This window comes from Sesamum indicum, linkage group LG2, assembly GCF_026168435.1.
Source record: "Sesamum indicum cultivar Baizhima isolate 11 linkage group LG2, ASM2616843v1, whole genome shotgun sequence".
Taxonomy (NCBI): Eukaryota; Viridiplantae; Streptophyta; class Magnoliopsida; order Lamiales; family Pedaliaceae; genus Sesamum; species Sesamum indicum.
The window spans coordinates 13,295,837-13,317,669 of record NC_142658.1 but is presented as its reverse complement, the minus strand read 5'-3'; the positions used below and the strand labels follow the sequence as shown (position 1 = coordinate 13,317,669).

The 21,833-nt window shown below is 33.7% G+C and overlaps 4 protein-coding genes across 11 annotated transcripts; 3 read left to right on the top strand and 1 right to left on the bottom strand.

The window, feature by feature from the left end:
* The first annotated feature begins 419 nt into the window (after positions 1–419).
* Positions 420–1,002, top strand: LOC110011582 (uncharacterized). The gene is made up of 2 exons (XM_020691939.1): positions 420–428; positions 583–1,002. Exons 1-2 carry the CDS (start codon positions 420–422, stop codon positions 1,000–1,002), a joined length of 429 nt encoding a protein of 142 aa, XP_020547598.1.
* A 4,824-nt stretch (positions 1,003–5,826) lies between these two features.
* On the top strand, positions 5,827–6,895 carry LOC105155635 (transcription factor IBH1-like 1). Its single transcript, XM_011071536.3, has 2 exons — positions 5,827–5,985; positions 6,096–6,895. Exons 1-2 carry the CDS (start codon positions 5,975–5,977, stop codon positions 6,649–6,651), a joined length of 567 nt encoding a protein of 188 aa, XP_011069838.2. The 5' UTR covers positions 5,827–5,974; the 3' UTR covers positions 6,652–6,895.
* Positions 6,896–14,485: 7,590 nt separating this feature from the next.
* LOC105155633 (auxin canalization protein (DUF828)) lies at positions 14,486–16,863 on the top strand. Of its 2 annotated transcripts, none has more exons than XM_020692158.2 (8): positions 14,486–14,730; positions 14,836–14,907; positions 15,125–15,193; positions 15,265–15,622; positions 15,722–15,889; positions 16,193–16,242; positions 16,445–16,502; positions 16,631–16,863. In XM_020692158.2, the coding sequence occupies exons 1-8, from the start codon at positions 14,536–14,538 to the stop codon at positions 16,846–16,848; spliced, it is 1,188 nt and encodes a 395-aa protein (XP_020547817.2). In that variant the 5' UTR covers positions 14,486–14,535; the 3' UTR covers positions 16,849–16,863. The 2 variants fall into 2 exon arrangements, with proteins under 2 accessions (XP_020547817.2, XP_020547816.2); XM_020692157.2 differs by having other exon boundaries at positions 14,815–14,907.
* Positions 16,864–17,699: 836 nt separating this feature from the next.
* Positions 17,700–20,953, bottom strand: EMB3101 (Tetratricopeptide repeat (TPR)-like superfamily protein). Of its 7 annotated transcripts, none has more exons than XM_088877805.1 (4): positions 20,708–20,953; positions 18,471–20,260; positions 18,263–18,378; positions 17,700–18,170 (listed from the first exon to the last, which is right to left on the bottom strand). In XM_088877805.1, exons 1-2 carry the CDS (start codon positions 20,804–20,806, stop codon positions 18,800–18,802), a joined length of 1,560 nt encoding a protein of 519 aa, XP_088733931.1. In that variant the 5' UTR covers positions 20,807–20,953; the 3' UTR covers positions 17,700–18,170; positions 18,263–18,378; positions 18,471–18,799. The 7 variants fall into 7 exon arrangements, with proteins under 7 accessions (XP_088733931.1, XP_020547814.2, XP_088733933.1 ...); XM_020692155.2 differs by having other exon boundaries at positions 18,263–18,366; XM_088877807.1 differs by having other exon boundaries at positions 17,700–18,134; positions 18,263–18,366.
* Between the last annotated feature and the right edge of the window lie 880 nt (positions 20,954–21,833).

Genomic DNA, 21,833 nt, shown 5'->3' with positions numbered 1-21,833 from the left:
ACCAAGTCATCACCACCTCACCAGATCATCGCTTGTGACCTATGATCTGTTTTTGTCCTTTTCTGTACAGTTTAGCTATTTGTCCTTTTTAATAATTTGTTACGATTTTTGATTATTTCATAGATTTGGTTAGTTAGCAATCGGTTAACTAGATTCCTTCTTGTTGTATTTATACAAGTTTCTCATTGTATTTTCTTCATGATAAATGAATACTAGTTTTTCTCCATATTGATTTGAGAATGGAGGCACTACTCTTCTTCTTCATTTGAGAAGTTTGCATGGTATCAGAGCCTTCTCTTAAAGGACTCTGCATACGGTGTCCATAGATTACGACGATAGCCGGTGATTCGCTGAGAAGTCATACAGAAATGGAGCCTTTGCCCGAGAAGCTATAGCTTCATGGGTCTAATCACCCAGGAATGATATTGGTGAGTACACCACTCACTGGGAACAATTACTTGAACTGGAGTTTTGAAATCAAATGCGCGCTTCGTGCCAAAATGAAATTGGGGTTCATTGATGGAATCTTCGAAAAACCACCGCAAATGACCCCTTCTTTGAACAGTGGATTCAGGTTGACAGTATGGTGACAACTTGGATCTTGAACTCTATATCCAAGGACATCGTGGAGGCCTTCATGTATATGAAGTCCTCCGAAACCTCTGGATCGACCTTGAGCAAGGCTATGGAGAATGCAACGGGCCTCAGTTATACCAAATTCAGAGACAAATCTATTCAATGACACAGGGTCATCTTCCTCTGTCATCCTATTTTACGAATATGAAGAGATTGTGGGACAAAATGGCAGAACTAAAGCCAACACCCCAGTGCACGTGCAGCGGGTGTACCTGTGGGGCATGGAAGGCAGTGAAGGACTTAGCTGCTTTCACGCAACTGATGCAATTTCTGATGGGGCTCAATGATGTTTTTGAGATTGTACTCCATCAATTGCTGGTCATGGAGCCGGTTCCTTCCATTAACAAGGCCTACTCTATCATATAGAGTGTGGAGAAGCAGAAAAAGGTCTAGACGGAGATCGTTGAGATTGAAAGCACAGCCTTACATATAAGGCAAGAAGCGCGACCTGAGAGGAGTGGAGCGCGACCTGAGAGGAGTGGAATACGACCTGAGAGGAAGAGAATTAGTACTGACAAGCGATCACTATACTACACGCATTTTCATTGAACCGGGCACAAGCAGAGCACCTATTTTAAGCTGCATGGGACACCTGACTGGTACAAAGAGCTCGCAAAGAAAAGGAAGGAGGGAAGCGGCAGCAGAGGTTTTGCTGCCTAGGTCGCAAATGAGAAGAGCGATCTGGCACAGACGAGCACGAAAGAATAGCTACTTCAGGAGCTGTTTGCATTGATGCGAAATACCATGCAACTTACTGTACAAGGCAACCTGACACACATTGATGACTTTGCAGGTATAAATCAATAATGTTTCTGCGGATACTTCTTTGTCTTCTTGGATTATAGATACGGGACAACTAATCATATATGTGGCAATACTTGCACTCTTGATAATCTCTCTCCTCTCACTCATCCGACCTTTGTCCACTTACCCGATGGGACTTCTTGATCTATCACTCATACAGGGAGTATTATGTTTCACAAAAATCTACCTCTTACAGATGTTTTCTTGGTGTTATCTTTCCAGTTCAATCTCATGTCCGTTCACAAAATTTGTTCATCTTTACTGATCGAAGTTGTTCTTCACCCATTTTATTTCCTCTTTCAGGACCGGAAGACTAAGCAGGTTAAAGCGGTGGGCAAGCAAGTTAGGAATCTATATCGCTTAGATGCGACCTCCTTCGATCCTAATGTCATTCGTCGTTTTATTCACACCACTTGCTCTGTATTTCACAATAGTGATAGTGTTTTGTGGCACAATAGGTTGGGTCATCCATCACCCATTGTAATCAAACATATCCATTTTCCTGAAATAAAACATAGTTCGGTTCTTTTAATCATGATTGTGGTATTTGTCCTTTGGTAAAGCAACAAAGACTGCGATTTCTGGTTAGCACTACCAGTTCGTCTTCCCCTTTTGAACTATTACACATTGACTTGTAATATAATCTATTACTTAATGTTTATAGCTTATTATATTCGCAGGTTATTACTTAAGACAATATAAACATAAAGGAACAAATGCATTACTAAAGGAACAGAAACATAAAAATCAAATTCATAATCCTTACTAATCTCAACCTTACATAGCAAAACACCATCAATTACATAAACTGAGAAATCCATTTACTCTATTTTTGCACCACTTCCTAGCATCCAAATTAAAATTTTAAAAAAAAACCATGAAAAAGCAAGCAACTTGAAGTAAAATTTTATCTTCTTTTCCATCTTTGTCTTCTCCATTTCTAGTTGATTCATCTTCCTCACTAAGCTAGGAATTACAGACCTTGTTCTTGAGCACATTGGAGGATCTTCGCACTGGAAGAATCTACACCCATTATTACAGTTTTCAGTAAAAAAAAAAAAATTAGAGAGTACGAAAAATGAAAAAACAGAAAGGAAAAACGAACGTTGTCTACATATCTTGTAGTCATGGCATGAATGGAATCGTCTACCTGGGTTTTGGTCAGTCTAAGATGTGCGAATGTAAGCTGGCTTACCACAATAACAATGTGTCCAACTGGGCATGGAAGACATCATGCAATCTGGTTCAATCTTCGCACAGTCGGGCTCGGAGCAAGGGAAAATGGTGGCGAGTTGGGGTCATTCTTCTTCTTCAGGGATGGGGAGTGTTGGGGGTTAGGAATTTTTGTCTGAGAAGGCTTCGGTCGATTTGAGAGGAAAGAGATTTCTTCTTCTTCTTTTTTGGTTTTCATTTTTCTTTTGTGTTTTTTTGGCTTAGTTGGAAATTATTTCCTACACCACAGCCACATCAGCGAAACCCCCAAATTGGAACCTAATTTGTGTCCAGGTAGGAAGATTTCGACGCTTTTGAAAACTCCGGTTGCCGGAGTCCTTAAATAACCAAAAAAAAATTAATTTTGGGATGTCATTTGCTACCCCCCTTAACTAGAGTCCCTGATTTGCTACCCCGTTAACATACGGGGCAGTAAATACAATTTAACCCTTATTTTTAATAGATATTGAAATACCATTTTGTATGATGATATAAAATTTAAATATAAGGTATTGCTTGAGTATAGTTCTAATATATTATTAAATATTTTCTATATTAACTTAGTATACTATTGTATGTGTAGTTAACGGAATAAAAATCCTTTAAAATAAATAAAATTAAAAAAACTCGAATGCCGATCAAATAAGAATATATTTGACTCCAGCTTCAAAATATATATTCAACCTCAAGTTGAGCTTTAGTCAAACTCTCTAGTCAAGCTCGCAAGCAGACTCGGCTCATTTTGCCACTTTTAAATCACTCCACGTCGAACAAGAATATATTGGCTCGGGCTTGTAAAGAGACTCGGCTCATCTGCCACCGCTAGAATCACTCCACGCCTGGGTGGCAATGCATCATAATCGCCTACATCTCACAGCTGTAGAGTTGTAAAAGAACACATGTGGAGAGCATGTGGGCATTTGCTTTCTTCCAAAATCACTGCTGTAAATCAATCCTACTGGGAGTGGGATGGGACCCTTCTCTTCTTTCCCATATCTACTTTTTTTGCATGATTGCTGCTTTGGTTTATTATCCTCATCCATCATCATCACTACCAAAACCCTCACAAATTGGATCATATCACACTATATATTTTTAATAATTTAAGAATCAAAATTGATAAATCATTAATTGCATAATTATTACCTTATTTCAGTCTTAGGATTAGAACAAAAGATTTGACTTAATTATGGATTAGATATGATCTTGTTATGATGTCCAAATGAGACACGTACGTAATGGAAGTGTGTGATTTTTTGTATAGCACATAACTCCATCACAAGATGCACGGTTTAACTTTGTTGTCTAATATATGTATCTCAAGTTCTAGAACAAAAATTTTTTCTATATTATTTGAAAATAACTATATAGGAGAGAGAATTTTCGTTTTATAATTTGTAAATAGTGCATTTGGTCCATTCCGATTTTAGTTTTGCAATTGAGAAAAATAAATTTAAAAAGATAGTATATCTCGTTCAGTTTATGCCAAAAAATGTCAATTTCACCAGAATAGAGGTCTTGTCGTAACATGCCTATAATGTGCCTTTTTCCCAGTAAACTAGGCATTTTTCGACAGAAATTGGACCAAGTATGTTATTGTTTAAAATTGGTGTCATCAACTGTAATATTAAAATTGAAGTGGACAAAAATTGCCATCTCATCATAGTTACAAAACAAAAAATACATTTTCCCTAATTTTCAATGAGTCACACATGTCTTCAGTGTAGATTATCAGCCATCGATGAACTTAATTAATGGAAACGAGAAGAAAGACGTATGAAAGAAAGGAAAAATCTATATCGACTTACTGTTTATCGTCTCTTTCCCTATTCTTTGGTAGACTAATTATATCATCTTGTATTCCACTTTCGTGTTACATAATGAAGTCAAATCAGCACATTTATTTCGTTTTTAAATTAATTTACATAATTGTATATATATATTGAATCTAATTTTCAAGAAGTATATATCAATTATATATTAGTATAACATCAAAATGTGATATAAAATTTTCAGCGGCTTAGGACGATGGGACAAGGTAACTCTCCAGCCTCTTAATTTACTTAATTCCCTGTATTTTCAGTTTTATTACATGTAAACTAAGTAGAATTTTAAGAAATTGTCCTAATTTCTTATCTCTCAATCCTAAAAGTTCTTGCTCTAAATGTGCCTCTTTACTAGCAATATCTACTCCATCCCCAGATCAAGAAAAGTGGGAAAGACATTGATAGTCGATTGAAATATGGTCAACTTTTGGCGACTTTATATAGTTTTATTTCTCGTACATATCTTGGTTGTCAAACTAGCTATAAATGTGGGGAAATTATTGTCTCATAAGTTAGCTTTTTTCAATTTTGCTCCGATTATTTTTAGCTCACGGCATTGAATTTCATTATTTTAAAAATTTGAAATTTTAGTATGAAGATTTAGTCGAGCTCATGTAATGCATGGATGTACTGTTCGAAATTTAACAAAATTAAGGTTTGAGACTAAAATTACAAATTTTTTTGAAATTATGAGATGTAATGTGATGAGTTCAAAAATAATATGGTCAAAATCGCAAAGGGACAAATCTGTGGAACGTAAAGCGCAATTTTCCTCCGAAAAAATTACACTTTTAACCTTTTAGGGTAGGAGGTTCAACACTTGTAGTCTCTGCTTTGCGATATTTTCAAAATAGTCACAGAAAGACTCAACACATTTACTCCTAATATACTTTACCGGATTTTGATCAAAATGATTTTAAAATTGATAAAATTCGTCATATTTAATTCTCTATTTTATGAAATTTGCGGGATTAATATGTCAAATTTTTTTAATCTTTGAATCATTTTGAAAACATTATAAAGTATAAAACTAAATATGCTGAATATTTTTTTTTAATTTTGATATCATTTTAAAAATCTGCGTAAAACAAAAAACTAAAAATATCAAATTTCACCAATTTCCCGCTATAAATGCGGTGAACTTACATTGCATGAAGGGCATAGACTCATAAATGGTAGTCTAAATAACTACACACATATGCAAATATATAAATTGAAATTAATAGTGTGTTTAATTAGGGTTTGGACATGCGGGCCGTCAACTTCCATGTGCCCGCATGTGCTCTGTCTTTATCTTGTTGCCCCACCACTACCCCTTCTTTCTTTCACAAAATAAATATATAATCTTCTTCATCCCCTTTCTTCTCCTTCTCTCTCTCTCTCTCTCTTTTCTGTCTGTCTGAATTTCAAATTGGCTTCTGTCTTACTTTGTCGGATTCCAAGAAACTTTTACATTGTTCTGCAGTGTTCACACCAGGGATTCCGCTGTCAGTTCGATGAAATCAAGGTACTTATTTTCGTTCTTTTTCAGTTCATATTTGATCGTTGAAATCTTCATGCATCATCGTTATTACATAGCATTAAAATCTTATTTTTCTCAAACTTATCATCATCCAGTACAATGTGCAATTCATCAGTAGTCTTGCTCAAACAAGAATTCCTCAAGAAATGGATAAAGGGTCTCCACACCTACAGCAATTTCAACAAGAACATGAGCATCATGGACAGAAAAACAGCCATAAAATTATCAGCAGATGTAGCCATTGCTTCAACCAGAAAGCCCGCAACTCGGTGGAGTCGGGCCCTAATGGCCGACATCCTCGGTACTAACAGAATCCTCGTCGAACAAGTACTAGGCCGCAAACAAGACATGAGAGCCGCATCCGGGTTGATGAAATGCAGCAAGAAGATCTTGAGAAGATCAAGCCTTATTGCAAGAAGAAGGGTTGTACCTCGACGGGTCACGGAACCAAGCTCCATTGCCAGGAAACTGGTGAAGAACAGGACGAGTGTGCTTAAGAGTCTTCTACCCGGAGGAGAAGGAATGGATGAAGTGTCTTTGATTCAAGAAACCCTAGATTATATCGTCTCCCTTCGAGTTCAGGTGGATGTAATGCGACGTCTTGCTGCTGGCAGCTTGGAAGAAAGTCTGTGTGATCATCATCAATTTTAATTATAAATTTCTTCTTCTTCTTCTTTTCTCTTTGTTTGTGTTGATTTTTCTTTTTTCTCCCTGGAAAATTAATTAGTAGGTTATGGAAGATCGAGGAGAGGTAATTAATGCCATAGCAGATCAATGTAGCTATATATATATATATATATATATATATATATGTACATACGGAGTCGTGAGAAGTTTATTACACTTGTCATATAATTGATTTTAATTTATAAAATTGAATCGGAATTCGGGTTTCCATTTGTCCACAATTACTATATTATTAGACCTTAATATCTTATTGCTCTCATTAATCGCTGCAACATATATATTATGTTCATTACTTCAAGAATTTTGGATAGATGAATTTTAAATTTATAGTACTAAATTCATTGAACTTGGTTTGGTTAATTCAATGCTGCAAAGAACTTTAAATTCTTGAATTTGTTTGTAACATAATGATAGACTTTAAATTCATTTAATATGAATCGGCTGAAAATCTTCCTTCAAATTCAATTCTGTGATCCAAATTGTTCTCTATTTCAGTCTTTTCACGGTATGTTTATAGAGAATGGCGGGTGCACTGACTACAAGAAATACGATATTTTACCATGATCTATTATTATATATGATTAAAAATAAAAAATTACGATGAATTTTACATAGTTAACCATGCATGACTTTACAACTAGCTAGCAGACATGCGAAGCCACATTAACTATATCTAAAATTCATAGTAATAAATATTTTGATCATAACTAAAAAGCTATAAATAGTTTAGTCGTAACGTGTGTGCAAAAAATGTCAAGAATTGAAGACACATATACAAAGTCAATCGATTGATGTTCATTTGTTGAGCCGGACGTAGGGGCTGTGTGCAGTTGTTTAAAATAAGTATTTATCAAGTTACTATTGAAAATAAGTTTAAAAGAGTATTTTATGTTACAATTTTCACTTTTGAATAGCTTAACTTAAATTGATTTACGCAAAAAAGCTGTAAACAACTCGATACCAACTTTTACTACTTATTGATAAAATTGAAATATTAAGTCGTTTTTCAAAAACACCGAACTTTAATCCTTTTTTATATTTGACTTTTATTTTCGAACACTCTCAATTTAAAACTACTGCTTAACTTTTATTACAATTTATTTCCACCACCAAAATAGTCTTTATTCTAGAAACCCAAGCCACTAATAAAAAAGATTGTCGACAAAAGAAATTCAATAGTGTGAAAAATTGTAGCTAATTGTTGTTGCATTTCTGCATAAGTTTTCCAACAAATTGGATGTGCCATACATTGGACTTGGCCCAACTACGTGAGCCCAGAAAACTACCATAGACAGTAGCATCTGGGCTTAGAAATCTGGCCCAGAAGCCAGATATCCCTTTCTTGAATTTTGCTTTTTGAGAATAAATTACAATAAGACTCTTTTGAAATTTATCATAAATTATAAATATCTTTTTATAATTAATAATAGTTTAAAAAATACTTCTTTGGACAACCCACGCGTATTTGTTGAACAATTGTTAATCCCGATGATGTATTTGTAACTTTTTTTAACAGTAAGAGAATATTTGTAATTATAACAAATATCAAAGAATTCATTGTAAATTATCCTTTTTTTTTTTTTAATTACAACGGTGAGGGTAACAGCTAGTGGCAACGGTAGTGTCAATTTAAAAATAATAAATAAACAAAAAAACAAGTCAGTAAAATAGACTGATTTTGTACCAATTTTTCTATATTTTTTTATCGATTAGAACGTACCACGTGCGTTGCACGTGTAGAAATATATAGATAGGGGTGACTATATCTTATTAGCTACAAAAGAGATTAAAGTTCATAATTTTATTTATATTTCTATCGTCGAAACTTTAGTATATACAATTATATTTTAAAATAATAATAATTATTTAAAGATTATTTAATTGTATTATTTATAATTCTCTTCTAAAAAATTTGCTCGATACTATTAAAAAAGAAAAATTAATCCTAAAAACTTAAATTTTTTATTTTTTATTTATTAATTATTATATTTGATTATCTTGGGTGAAATAAATTAGTGTGAAAGTAAAATATAATATATAAAAATAATCTAATATTAAAATAAAATCAAGGAAAAATTACATATTATCATTCAAACTACACACGTTTTTACACTTTGACATCTAAATTTTTTTATTTATGTAATAACTTACCCTCTCAACCTTACGAAATTTACTCTTTGCCATATATAAGAGGGTTTTTGTTTATTTTTTTGTCGAAAAAACATCACAAGCTGTGTATATGTGAAAAAATCAAATCATATAACCCTTAAATATCACACGTGCACTGCATGTGACCTTTTTTGACAAAAAAATTGATTGAAAAAACAGTTATTAATGACAAAATACAAAATTTTATAAACTTGAGATGGCAAGTTGATACAAAAAATAACTTAAAAAATCTTATGAAAAGGGTTTCGGATTACTTTTTTTTTAAAGAGCTTATGAGAATATGAATAACTTTTTTTGAGATCTTATAAGCTTTATAAAAAAAATTATGAAATAGTTTTATAGAATTTTTAAACTTTAAAAATATCTTATAAGATGTTTTAAAGAACTAATAAGCTCATCAGTCAGACACCCACTTAATCATTTATGTGCATATGCGATTATCTAATATTGAAAAAAACAAATAGAGATTCTCTAAATAATTAAATTTTCAGACATAATTTTAAATTTAATAAAAAGTGGTACTTGTATTTCCCGATAATTGTTTTTATTCTTAAATACTTATTAACTTCTGTTAACCAAAACTATTTTTCTATAAATATATTCTAAAGAAAAATATATTTATCTTTTGTCAGCATACAATTGAAATTTAGTCTACAACTAATTTGTTAGTATCTAATTATTTCTAAAATTTACTTTTAATTGTTATCAATATTTTTGTTTGGTATTCTTTTATTGATATCTTTTTATTTGTAAAATATTTTCAAATTTATTAATATACTAATTGTTCATTTTTTTTATGACTATGATTTATTATTAAAAAAAATTACTTAAGTAAGGGTATAAGTATATTTTTATAATGAGAAACAAACATCTGAAACATTCACACTTTTATATATAGTATAGATACTGATTAAAATTAGAGAAAAGTATTATTTTAGTCCGCTAAGTATGCCTAATTTTAATGTTAGTCCGATAACTATGTCCATTTTTGTTTAGTCCGATATAGTTATCGGAGTAAAATTAAAATTAGGCATACTTAGCGGACTAAAGTAATACTTTTTCCTTAAAATTATATCATAAATTTTGATCAATTCAAAGTAAAATAAATTCTCAAATTAATTTTTTTTCTTTAGTATAATGTATTCATATCTCGAGAATGATGGGGTGTACACACCACCTATTTAAGTTTGTACTATATGGGTAATTTGTAAGAAAACTATTTTGACAAATCGTAAATGTATGCAGAAAATATAAGAAAAAATAAATAAATAAACATAAAACATAAGAATCTTCATCATCTACGTCCACAATTACTCAACATAAATTTCTAATAAAATACTTTTATATGTATTATGATTAAAACATAATTATCAACTAACTATTTATATCCGAACATCTTTAAACACGATAAATTTATAATTTGACCCTTGATAAATATATATATTTATATATATATATATATGTAGAATGAACAAATACTTCCTTTGAAAAAAGAATTAGTAAATTTCTCTCTTATTTTTTAAAAAATGAAGCAAATTACCTCCCTATCGATGATTTAGATAAGGGGGGCAATTTGCTTCTTTTTTCAAAATACAGGAATAATTTGCTATTTTATTTTTTATCGAAAATTTTTTGCTCATTTTTTATATCACAAAGAAATAAATTGCATTTTTTTCCTAAATAAAGAATGAATTAATAGAAGGAGATGCAATGATAATGTAAAGTTTACAATTGAATTGAATGGAAATTACCATGAACACCTTAGCACTTTGATTCTTGATTTTTGTTGGGCAAGCAATGAAAGTGGTGTGTGAAGTTGCTTGGAAACTTGGGGGTAATGATTATGACCAGAATTTTCTCCTGCTTTACGCTACTTATGAATCTTAGTACCAAATTACTTTTGACTAAGCACTCCCAATTCTATAATACTTTACTTTTTGTTGAATTATGATTGCTCGTGATTTCATCTCATCTCATTAAATTAAAAAAAAAAAAAAAGGTAATGGTTATAATTGATGTAATAAATTTTCCTTTAAAGTAGTTAGATGTGTTTGAAATATATATATATATTCAGATAAGAAAATATTTTTACAATCAAACACCATAAAAAATTTGAGGGTGTTTGGCTAAACTTATTTAAAAGATCTTATAAGCTCGTACATTTTATAAAATATTTTTAGAGTTTATAAGATGTTAGGTCTTATTTTGAGATATAAGTTCATGAAATATTTGGATAAAATAAAATTATAAAGCTTGTAACATGTTACTAATGAAAAATATTTAATTTGAAGAAATTTGTTAAAATTTTAAAAATAATTTAGCAACTCTTACTTTTCTTTTAAATAAAAAAAAAGAGCTTATAAGCTCCTAATCTTATTTTTAGAACTTATAAGCTCTTTTTTTTAAAAAAAAAAAAAAATACCAAACACACTTTATAACAGTTTATAAGCTCTTAAATATCTTATAAAATAGGAAAAAGTATTATTTTAGTCCGCTAAGTATGCCTAATTTTAATTTTAGTCCGATAACTATATCCATTTTTATTTAGGTCCATTAACTTACGAAATTACTTACTTTTAGTCCTCTGGCAGATTTTCGGACAATTTTATCTCTATGAATGCATATGGACTAAAACTGCCTTTCAAAAGTTGCATAGAGATAAAATTGTCCGAAAATCTACTAAAGGACTAAAACTAAGCAATTTCGTGAGTTACTAGACCTAAACAAAAATGGACATAGTTATCGAATTAAAATTAAAATTAGATATACTTAACGGACTAAAATAATATTTTTCTCTATAAAATATTTTAAAAAACTTATGAATTCACCCCCAACACACTCAGAATAGATAATGATAAATAATCAAGCAAAAAAGCTATTGATGTCTCATCGCTAATTAAAGAGCCCATCAAATCAAGATTTCGATTTTCTATTTTAAATCTTTTTGAGTCTTCTACTCTATTTAATATATATGTTACGTATATAATTTTTTTAAATAAAATAAATAATGAAATCTTCATACGCATGATATGTATATATTAATTGAAATAAAAGATACAACCATACTCAAAGTAGCAAATCAAGCATCATAAAAGCTATCCCAGAACTTTTATTGACAACTTGAAACAATTACACCTTGTGATACAAAGCACTTTGCTCAATCATTACTCTCAAAAAAGCTAATCGTCACTTAAATTTGTTTATCAAGAAGGTAATCAAGAATAACTTTGTTTTAATATATTATAATCCAACTTTAATTATAGACATCTACTTTCTTTTTTTCTTAATGCAATTCCAAAAGGGCTTATTTGTGTTTGTGATGGTACATAATAGAACACCTCATTGATTAAGCTTTTCTAGATTTTATAAGTGCATGTCTGCAAACACAAAGTTGTGATCACTTTTAAGCAGCTTTTAACTTGCACGGTGTGTTTGGATTGATGGATCTGAACTTAAAAATTTCAAAGCTATAATAGAAAATCGACAATGTTAATTTGGATATGATCTTAAGTCCTTCGATTCTGGTTTTGAATTATAATTAGTGGGATTATGATGAATTTCAAATTCATTTAGTTTGAAATTGTTTGAATTATTTTCTTCAAATAATTCACATAAGTCCAAATTCATCCATCCAAATGGAGCCTTAGTTGTTTCATTTCTGACATATGTGTTGCTATATTTTATGGTCATTTTCAGTTCAACCCGTGTTCAGCTATTAACAGTTAAAGCAGCTCCTCATATATCCATCCAAACTCCTAGATTACCCTCCAGTCATCTGAACAAAATAAATGAGTGCAAGGGCAATTTCGACTTCTCATATCCAACTTTCAGCACACATATTTTCAGTTTATTTCCTGATTTTCATCAGTTCTGCTAATATTCATCATATTCACTTTCCCAGTACTTGTCAGAAAGTTGAAAGCATCTCTTAAGAGAACACAAGCGATTTACAACAAGTGGGACACGCCCGAATATCTCCTCGGCCTGGTGCGAATTTCATACCCTGATCATGATCTAGATGCAGCAAACTCACCAACTTAAGTAAATCTTCAAGCAGTTATTGATCACCCGACATTTTACAGCCGTTTGAGGTAAATACCCACTTAGGTAGCACGACACAAGCCATTAACGTAATGCAGTCATCTCAATGTAAACACAGGAGGTGAATTTACTAGGTCTTAAGTCTATCAATGTACCTTCCCTACAACGACGATCATTCATCATCGTCGAGACTTTTTGGTGTTGCACACACCAATCTGTATCTGTGATGAGGAAGAAGCAAAGACATGGCCCCGGACAGCTCTAGATAGTCTTTCTGTCACTTATTTGTCTCAAAAAATTTCATGCTTGCTAGAGTTTCTGGTACCTATTTAAAGATATAAAGAGAAGTTGGTATAAAATACACTTCTTTATCTTTTCAATGTAGTCATTTAAGTATATATGCTTCATGAGTGGCTAGCATGTGTTGTTTCCAATTCAAAGTATATATGGGCTCTACTCCAGCTAGCTGCAAACACAATCTACTTATCTACATAAGCATATTTGGGTCCTCTTACTTCCATTGCCAACAAATTAATATTTCAAAATTCAAGTTTGGTAGCTTCGATGTTTTTTCCAGCCGTAGATGGAGTTAGTGGGGAACCACGACGTAACCGGACGTCTATAATCTCGAATTTAATATATAAATTAGGAATAATTACACTCTGCTTCCTTGAGATTCGATATAATTATACGTAGCATTCCTGAAGTTTGTTTCCATCTAACAAATAAGTCCCCCCGTTAGTCGAAATTCATTGAATTTGATGGTATTAATAAAAAAGTAAAAAAAAAATCTATATTTACCCCCGATTGACTTATTACTGATTTATTGCAAATTTTAATAAATCTTCTTGTAACCAAATTACCCTTATACGTCTTCACGCGTTAATGCATGTAAGGAAACATATCATCACCGTTATATGGATAGTTTAGTCGAAGAAAAATTTGTTCGACCTTTAATAAGTTAATCGAGGGTAAATATCAATTTTCATTCAGTTTTTTGTTAATATCAGCAAATTCAATGAATTTTAACTAATGGAATGATTTATTTGTTAGAAGGAAGTAAACCTCCGAGCTGTTAAATGTGATTTTCCAAACTATAGGGGCTTTAGCTAGGTAAATTAAATCAAACCTCAGGAAAGGAGAGTGTAATTCTCCCTATAAAAATTATATGGGATCCAAAGTTTTAATATTACTGTTCCTTGTGAACTAAAATATTTCGTTCTCAACAACTAAAAATTCTGGCTCCATCCCTATTTTCCAATTGTAATCTAATCACGTATTCATTTTAATTAAAAAGAAAAGAATTGGGGGTGGGGGGGGGGTTGACATAAAAGAAGCTGCACTCATTTGCCATGGATTTCATATTCTCATTCACACATGCGTAGATGCTTATACAATTCAAAGTTATGCATTAGATGGGGTAATCCAACTAGTTGTAATGATGTGAGTAGGCTTCTCTTGTTCCCCAGTTTTCCCCGAAATTTTCCTTTACCATACAGCTCCAAAACAACAACTTTATAGATGCTTATGGACCATATATGCTGGTAACTAAAGCTCAATATAATAAGGGCAGCAGAGTGAAGAAAAATGGTACCTATATTAAGGAACATTTGCAGTTGAATCCAAGCATCAGACTCCATGGCGTTAGCGAAGATCGATCCTGACTACAGGTCAACGCTTTCTCAAGCTCATCCAGAGACGATGGATTTTCTTTCAAATGCTTGGTGCAACTTCGCGGTTCAGGCTTTCCAACCTGAGGCACAAGAGCAGTCACTTGTTCTTCAGGACAACTCAATAAAAGTATTCGACCATGATATGAAATATCCGTCTATGGTAAGTTGATTATGGAGCTCTATCTTCTTATGGAACTTGGATGCATGCATATATACGTATAAACTATGCAGTTTTACATGACAGAATATGAATGTATACTTGCAGAAGATGGATAAGAGTGCAAAGATGGATGCCGATGACAAGTTTGTGCCTCATTGGAAAGCCAACGATGTAAAGGTAACTAGTAGAATTAGCAGAAAAAGTTGTCAGTATCTACAAATTCATCAGGATATGAGAATTGAAGTGATCATAGCATGAAAATGAGTAGTTTATCACAGAATCAGTAGAACAAGTCACAAGGAAAAGAGAAGAAAGAACGATGATCTAAGACATGATTATGTAATATTAACATTAAATATAACTAACTGATAAAGTCCTCACCGTCTTTCCTCAGTCATGGATATGGATGCAACAAGCAATGCACCCAGAAGTGAATTATAACAGCTACTTCAGACGGAAATGGGTAAGCTCCCATCTATAATAGCGCATTTCTTTTTTTGCAAGTAGCTTTGATTTATAATAATGCAAATGCAGATGCCATGGAAACTTGCACCATTTAAACACGTGTCGATCAAAAAATGGCTGAAAGAAATAAAACAGAGGCGGAAAGAAGAGCAGAGATTACAGAAGGCAGAAGTTCATGCAGCAATATCCGTGGCCGGTGTTGCAGCTGCCCTAGCTGCAATAGCAGCGGAAAATTCGCAACATAATGACAGAAACACGACCCAGGAATCTGCTGTTGCTTCTGCAGCTGCCTTAGTGGCTGCACAATGTGCAAAGGTGGCAGAGGCAATGGGGGCAAAGAGAGAGCAGCTCAGCAGCGTAATAAGTTCAGCCATCAGCGGCACAAGTGCTGATGAGATAGTAACACTAACAGCCGCAGCTGCAACATGTAACGAACTATCCTCTAATGTTAGCAGTAATCATTTAAAATTATGAGTTGACCTGTCCAATAAGAGAAGTTGATATTTCAGTCAATTTTTTGTTGCAGCAATAAGAGGAGCTGATACTCTAAAAGCCAGATCAGGATACAAAAACAGATTAAATGGTAGTTCTCCAGTGCTGCCACTTGAGGATAACAACGAACTTGATTTCAACTTTGAGCAATGCAGATCAATTCTGGCCAAGGGTGCAGAGCTCAATATTGAGACAACAGATGGTATGAAAGATTTCATAATCAATTCGCAATGAGAACCAAATATTAAAAGCAAAAACAAAACAAGAATAACTTCTTCTAAACATCAGAAATTTCACCTTTCCTCTATTTTCCCTTAGTTTTTCTTGACTACATCTTCTGGCTGCTAAAGTAGCTTCCCTCATTTCAAAAGCCAGAATCATTCAAAGATGTAGCATTTATATTGTTATGTTTCTAATCTAAAAAATGTTCACTCCCCAATGTTTATTTTCTTAACAATTATTTCTTTTCACAAGTTATCTTTTCTTTCTGATAATATTGAAACAGGAAGGTATTTGCTGAGGTCAGTGGCAGTCATCCTTAATAATGAAGGAAAGGTATTGATACATTGCCCATTTTCTCTTCACACCGGTATTGTTTATCAACTATGATCTCCTGATTCTTTTACAAAGAAAGAAAGAGCAACTGACCATTGTACCAGAATTGTTAATCCAAGTAGAATCAAACTAAATTTAGCTCGAATACACCAACATAGTTGTCCTGCAGTCTGAACAAAGCTCTTAATCTTGAATTATTCAGGTTGTTCTCAAAATGAAGAAACTCAACATGCTGAATGCTCTTGCAAGACAAAAGGAAAGTATGTTCATTTTCATATCAAATGCTTACTTCTTCCAGTATAACATTGTTAGAGATGATAAGCTCACTGCAATAATAGAACCAAGACAAATTGAAGAGCATGATACAAATGAGTTCATTTTTGTCTAGGTATTGTCCTTGACATGCACGTTGAGCTATATAAAGATTCAGAAGCTGGAGAAATGGAAACGGCATACCTTATTGTACTAACAACAGACAAGGGGATGATCAAGCTGGACATGGTGAATGACTATCAGCGTCACAGGACATGGTCAATGACTATAAATCACATGCTAATGCTCTCAACTACATTTACAAAGTATGAGCTACAATTCTACAAAGGTTGAAGCCTCTAAAAGTTTCCTCCAGCGGAGGATCATTGTTTATGCCCAAAAGCCTTACCCCTGTTGTTGCCTGATAAATATTGTAATTTTCTTCCGGAGCATCATCTGTTGATTTGCTTATTGATGATTTGTATTATAGGATGTAAACTTCAATAATATATTCATTAGTTAATTAAGTTTTATATACTGCTGTTGCTTGGCTACTTAGAGTCGGCATTTCCTCATTTGGAACACATTCCAGAACCATCTATTGAAGCTCCTACGGAGTAAGATGGATGTTAATATTTGTCTCCAGAATAATTCACGACTCAAACCTTCTAGGGTGGTCAACATTTCATGGTGAAAATGAAAGTACAGTGAAGATTATGTCATCAGCATTGCAGAATAGTTTGGGAAAGTCATAAATAATGATGCAAAGACACTTAACATAGAGATTTTCGGAAAGCCTGAAAAGGAAACTTTGTCCAACCAAGCAATATGATTCAGAATATTCATGAGAAAGGATTACCACAGCAAGTTTTTATATATAAAATCTTTCATCTGCAGAAACTGAATTACATCTTAAATTTAACTTAAGAAAATGACAGTGAAGCCGACACTTGCCCAAGTAGATTATCACCAGAAACATTTTGACTGTAAAGAGCTAGTAACCATTGATGTCTCATATGAGTTATGGCACCATAAAATTATTAATAGCACATAAGATGTTTAACCCAAGTAGGACCTTTGTGTTTATGACATATTTAAACACTTATGTGTATTTATATTCACATTTAATTCGAGATATCTTATATGAATTAAACTACGTTGTTGGCATGCTCAATCAACAAAATGGAATGAATAAGAAATGCATCAAACACATACAACCAACAATTTACAATTGAAGAAACCAAAACTGGCCAGCCAAAGAAGTTTTACACAAGAAATCCCGAAAACAAACTGCAGAAGCCCTTGTGCAATTTGATTGATCAAAAGTTGGAATATGATCAGCTATGGTGAAAATGGTAACAAGTCAGTTCACTTCTCCAATACCTCAAAGCAGAGAAGGCTCTTTTGCAGCTCATGAACATCTGAGTATGGGACGTATTATAAATCACTCCCCAGGAAGGATTACCAGCAACAACAGCCAGCACCAACTGCAGGAACACTGGTTACTGGAGGGCTAACTGCAAATCCGCCAACGGCATATGGGTTCATTCCCTCCACCGCTGCCCCACCATCCATATAAAATGAGGTCCACCAAAATTGCAGCATAGCCACCAGTTGAACGGGAGGCGGATATAAATTATCTGCGTTCATGTAGGGGCCGGTCTATAGGATCGGAACTGAATAGATATTGAAGCATCATAAGTACATAAGAAGGGGAAGGAAGAGGAGTCATAGATGGGATGTCAAAGTATGAACACAAAAGAATTACCACTAGCCTCTTCTCAGCATTTTACACCTCGGCAAGTAGCCTATCTACTTCTTCAGCCATGCCAGTCAGATCTTTCTCCAAAAGCTTCATTTCCTCCACTTTCTCTATATTTAAACCTTTTTCATATTCAAAAGTCTTGCATTTTTTTTTCCATAATAAAGGATACAAATCGATAGAAATAAGAACAAGAGTAGAAAAGCCAACTTACTGAAGGTTTATCACAAGAAGAGAAATAATGTGACGTCAAGCACAACGATTGGTTGCACATATGGATCAAAAGATTTCAGTCTTGAGGGAGCCACGATGCAATTTCTAATTGAAACAAAACTACGTACTATATCAGAAAATTACATCTAATTTTCTTCTGACACATAAGTAGAATACCAAGTACTCTAACGAAAATTAACTTTAAGAACTACGATGATTTTAAGACATTGAGACAGTTCAATACAGAGATTTATCAGTGTGATGCACAATTTTGTTTATAATAAAATGTTATCTATACTTCATTATGTTCTTATGGCTTAAATAAAGCCATCAACTAGATAAATCATTGAATGTCCATATATCAGATTGTTGTCTCCCAAGACAAACAGAAGATACTAATGAACACCATACAGATGCTTCTGGGATTTTAGCTTGGCTGATCATCTCCTCCAGCCAAATAACAGCTTTATACGGCTTCCCTATTAAGCACAGGCCATGGATAAGTTTATTGTATATTTCATCCCCGGGCCAGTAAGAGTTGATAAGCATTTTTTCCAACATTCGACTAGCTTGCATGTATTTACCATCATGACATAATCCATCAACTAGGTACTCATACGTCTTCTTGTCAGGAACACAAGAGACTTGCCTCGATATTTTCTGAAAGTACCTTATAGCCCAAGTAGATTCTTTTAGGTCACAGAGTCCTTTTATTACAATATTATGCAGCTTAATTGTCGGGACACAGTTGTTCGCTATCATTTCCCTTTCAACCACATCCACTGCTTCATCGACCTTGCCTGCTGCAAACAGTGCTGCCACCTTGGCTTCATATATTCGCTCAGATGATTTGAACCCTTTCTTGTGCATTTCCTCGAGCACCTTGTTGCCTTCAGCTATCCTTCCTTCTGAGTAGAGATCAATTGCTATTGCTCTGTAACCATCCGAACTAGGAAATCCACCTTGCATCAAAGCCTCATTAATCAAAACCTTTGCTTGACTGATACCTGCTTCATCTTTAAGGTGGAATTGGCCAAAATCTAGTTGCTTGTAGTATTTTCTTGGAGCCTTAAGACCTTTCCTCAAGACGTGTTCAAGTACTTCCACAGCCTCCTCTACCTCTCCATTGTCACATAGAGCCTCTAACAGTGTTCTATATACAGAAACATCAGCCCCACAACCCTTCTGAGAAACCCTCCAGAACATTGAGTGCAACAGATGGGTGGCCTCAGTAAGTCTTCCATCTTCACACAAACCCCTCATCAGAGTCCTATATGTTTCCCTTTCAGGATAGCACCACTGATAACCCATTTCTTGAAAAATGTGCAATGCAAGATCAGAACGGTGTATCTGACAAAGAGCATGCATAAGTAAATTCAAGGAACGTGTCCGCGACTTGATTTCCCACCCTCGACAATTCTCCACAAAGAAGTGATAACAAGTTTCTAGCTTGGACTCTTTCACCATTATCTCCAAAAGAGTAATAAAAGATTCTGTGTAGTTTACGCAATTGAATTCAGGAAGACTCTTGAACAAAGAGATGGCTTCGTCCCACAAACCAGCATTGGCATAAGTTCTGATTACACCAGCAAGGACTGAATCTTGGCATTCACAAGAGTCCTCTTTCATCCGCTTAACTATTTCTTTCATCTCAGCCAATCGCCCTGAGCTTCCTAGGACCCTAATCATGGCAGCATAGACCGGACCATTGTGGCGGTAACTGGGGTATCTAGTTTTAGCTTCATTGAAAATATCCAAAGCCTTTAACGGGTTTTTCTGGCTGCGTATCAGCTGTGAGAGATAAGTGGGAGTCAAAAGCCTTGGCCATCTCACACTCATGATTTCCAACACTCTTTTCAAGAACACATCAAAAAAGAAAGAATATCAACAACCTCATTAACATTATAGCAAAAGAAAATACACAGAATGCACCAAAAAGACCAACAAATTACGGGCAGAACCAGACAATGAGAGAGCAAAGTGCCACTTGATAATAAGAAAGCACAAATCCAAAACAAAAACCATCCAATTCTCACGGACAAATTTCCAAATAGCTTTGTTGCAAGACCAAAATACACAAACAAGAACAATCCCGTCACTCGAATGACACGAATTGGAGCTAACTTGGTTTCCGTTTTTCTCAACTGAAACGCTTAACAGAGGTATTCCAGCATCGAAACAATTTAAACTCATCCTCAAGAAATGTAAAAGAACATTACAAGAGGAGAAACACCATACCTTAACTTTTCTTGTGATGCAACAAAAACTTGTGTCAGAGCAGAAATGAAAAATGTAATCTACCTGTTTTATTTGTTTTAAACACTTCTGACAGAACATAAAATAGGTATTCAGATTCTTTGAAAAACCATGTTCAAGTGGTATTTAACCAGTTGTGATTTGTGAATACTGCTAAGATCATAGGAAATTCTAGTTTGAGATGAGTTCTCAGCGTATTATTCCTGTCCCATGTAATTGATCTATAATTCACTAACTATAATTAATTAAAAATTAATACAATATTATATATAATATGTGTATATGAATGCATACACCTCTTGATATTCATTTTTAATATCCATTAAGTTATACCTTTTTGTATCTCTCCATTATGATTTGTAATTATAATAGTTAAGGTATATTTTGTAACTACAATTTTGGTGGTCTATAAATACGACCATGTATTTTATTTGTAAAAAAGGCTTTTGAAGAGAATAAGAAAGTGATTTGAGGAAAGCCATACATTGTTTTCTTTATATTCTATTAGGAATGATAGGGCAATAAACTTAGAATTTCTCTAAATTTATAACATACAATTATATTTACCGTATGATTTGTATAAGAATTGCATTAGTCCTGTTATATTTTTTATGGCCCAAGTCTTTAAAGGCCCACTTACCTGATTCACCCGGACGGTCCACTGCTGACCCACAACCCGTTCGACCTGATCCAGACTGCTCCACTATTTAATTAGTAACCTTAGCATTTGTCCTCATTCTCCTTCTTCTTAATTCTTGCGCCGACTGCTCTATCTCTCTCTCAAATCTTCTCTGATCCTCCTCCTCCAATGTCTTCGGCTTCCAAAGGAGTTTTCCTTAGCCAATACAATGGTCCCTTCTCGGCCTAAAGATATTGAGACGAACAGTTATCACTTACCTTCTACCCTAAGCTCTTTGTGAATCTGTTGTGATTAAGGTCTCTGTGACCAAGAAAGAGAGATATCTTTGTGATCGAGAGATAAAACCTGTTGTGGTGTTTCTAGTAGTAGTGCAACCGTGAATTGGGTTATGGGTGCGGGACTTTTGTGACCGTGTACCCTTTTGTGTTTGTGGATCTGGCTTGAATTTGAGCCTATTTTATACTGCAG

Bases quoted from the DNA above. Each gene is read 5' to 3' on its own strand.
- EMB3101 (XM_088877804.1), bottom strand. From the start codon at position 20,806: ATGTTCTGTCAGAAGTGTTTAAAACAAATAAAACAGGTAGATTACATT. The intron at 20,261-20,707 runs GTATGGTGTTTC...TATCTCTCACAG, and splicing joins GCATCACAAGAAAAGTTAAG to CTGATACGCAGCCAGAAAAA.
- LOC105155633 (XM_020692157.2), top strand. From the start codon at position 14,536: ATGGCGTTAGCGAAGATCGATCCTGACTACAGGTCAACGCTTTCTCAA. The intron at 15,890-16,192 runs GTATGAAAGATT...ATATTGAAACAG, and splicing joins CAATATTGAGACAACAGATG to GAAGGTATTTGCTGAGGTCA. The intron at 16,503-16,630 runs GTATGTTCATTT...ATTTTTGTCTAG, and splicing joins TCTTGCAAGACAAAAGGAAA to GTATTGTCCTTGACATGCAC.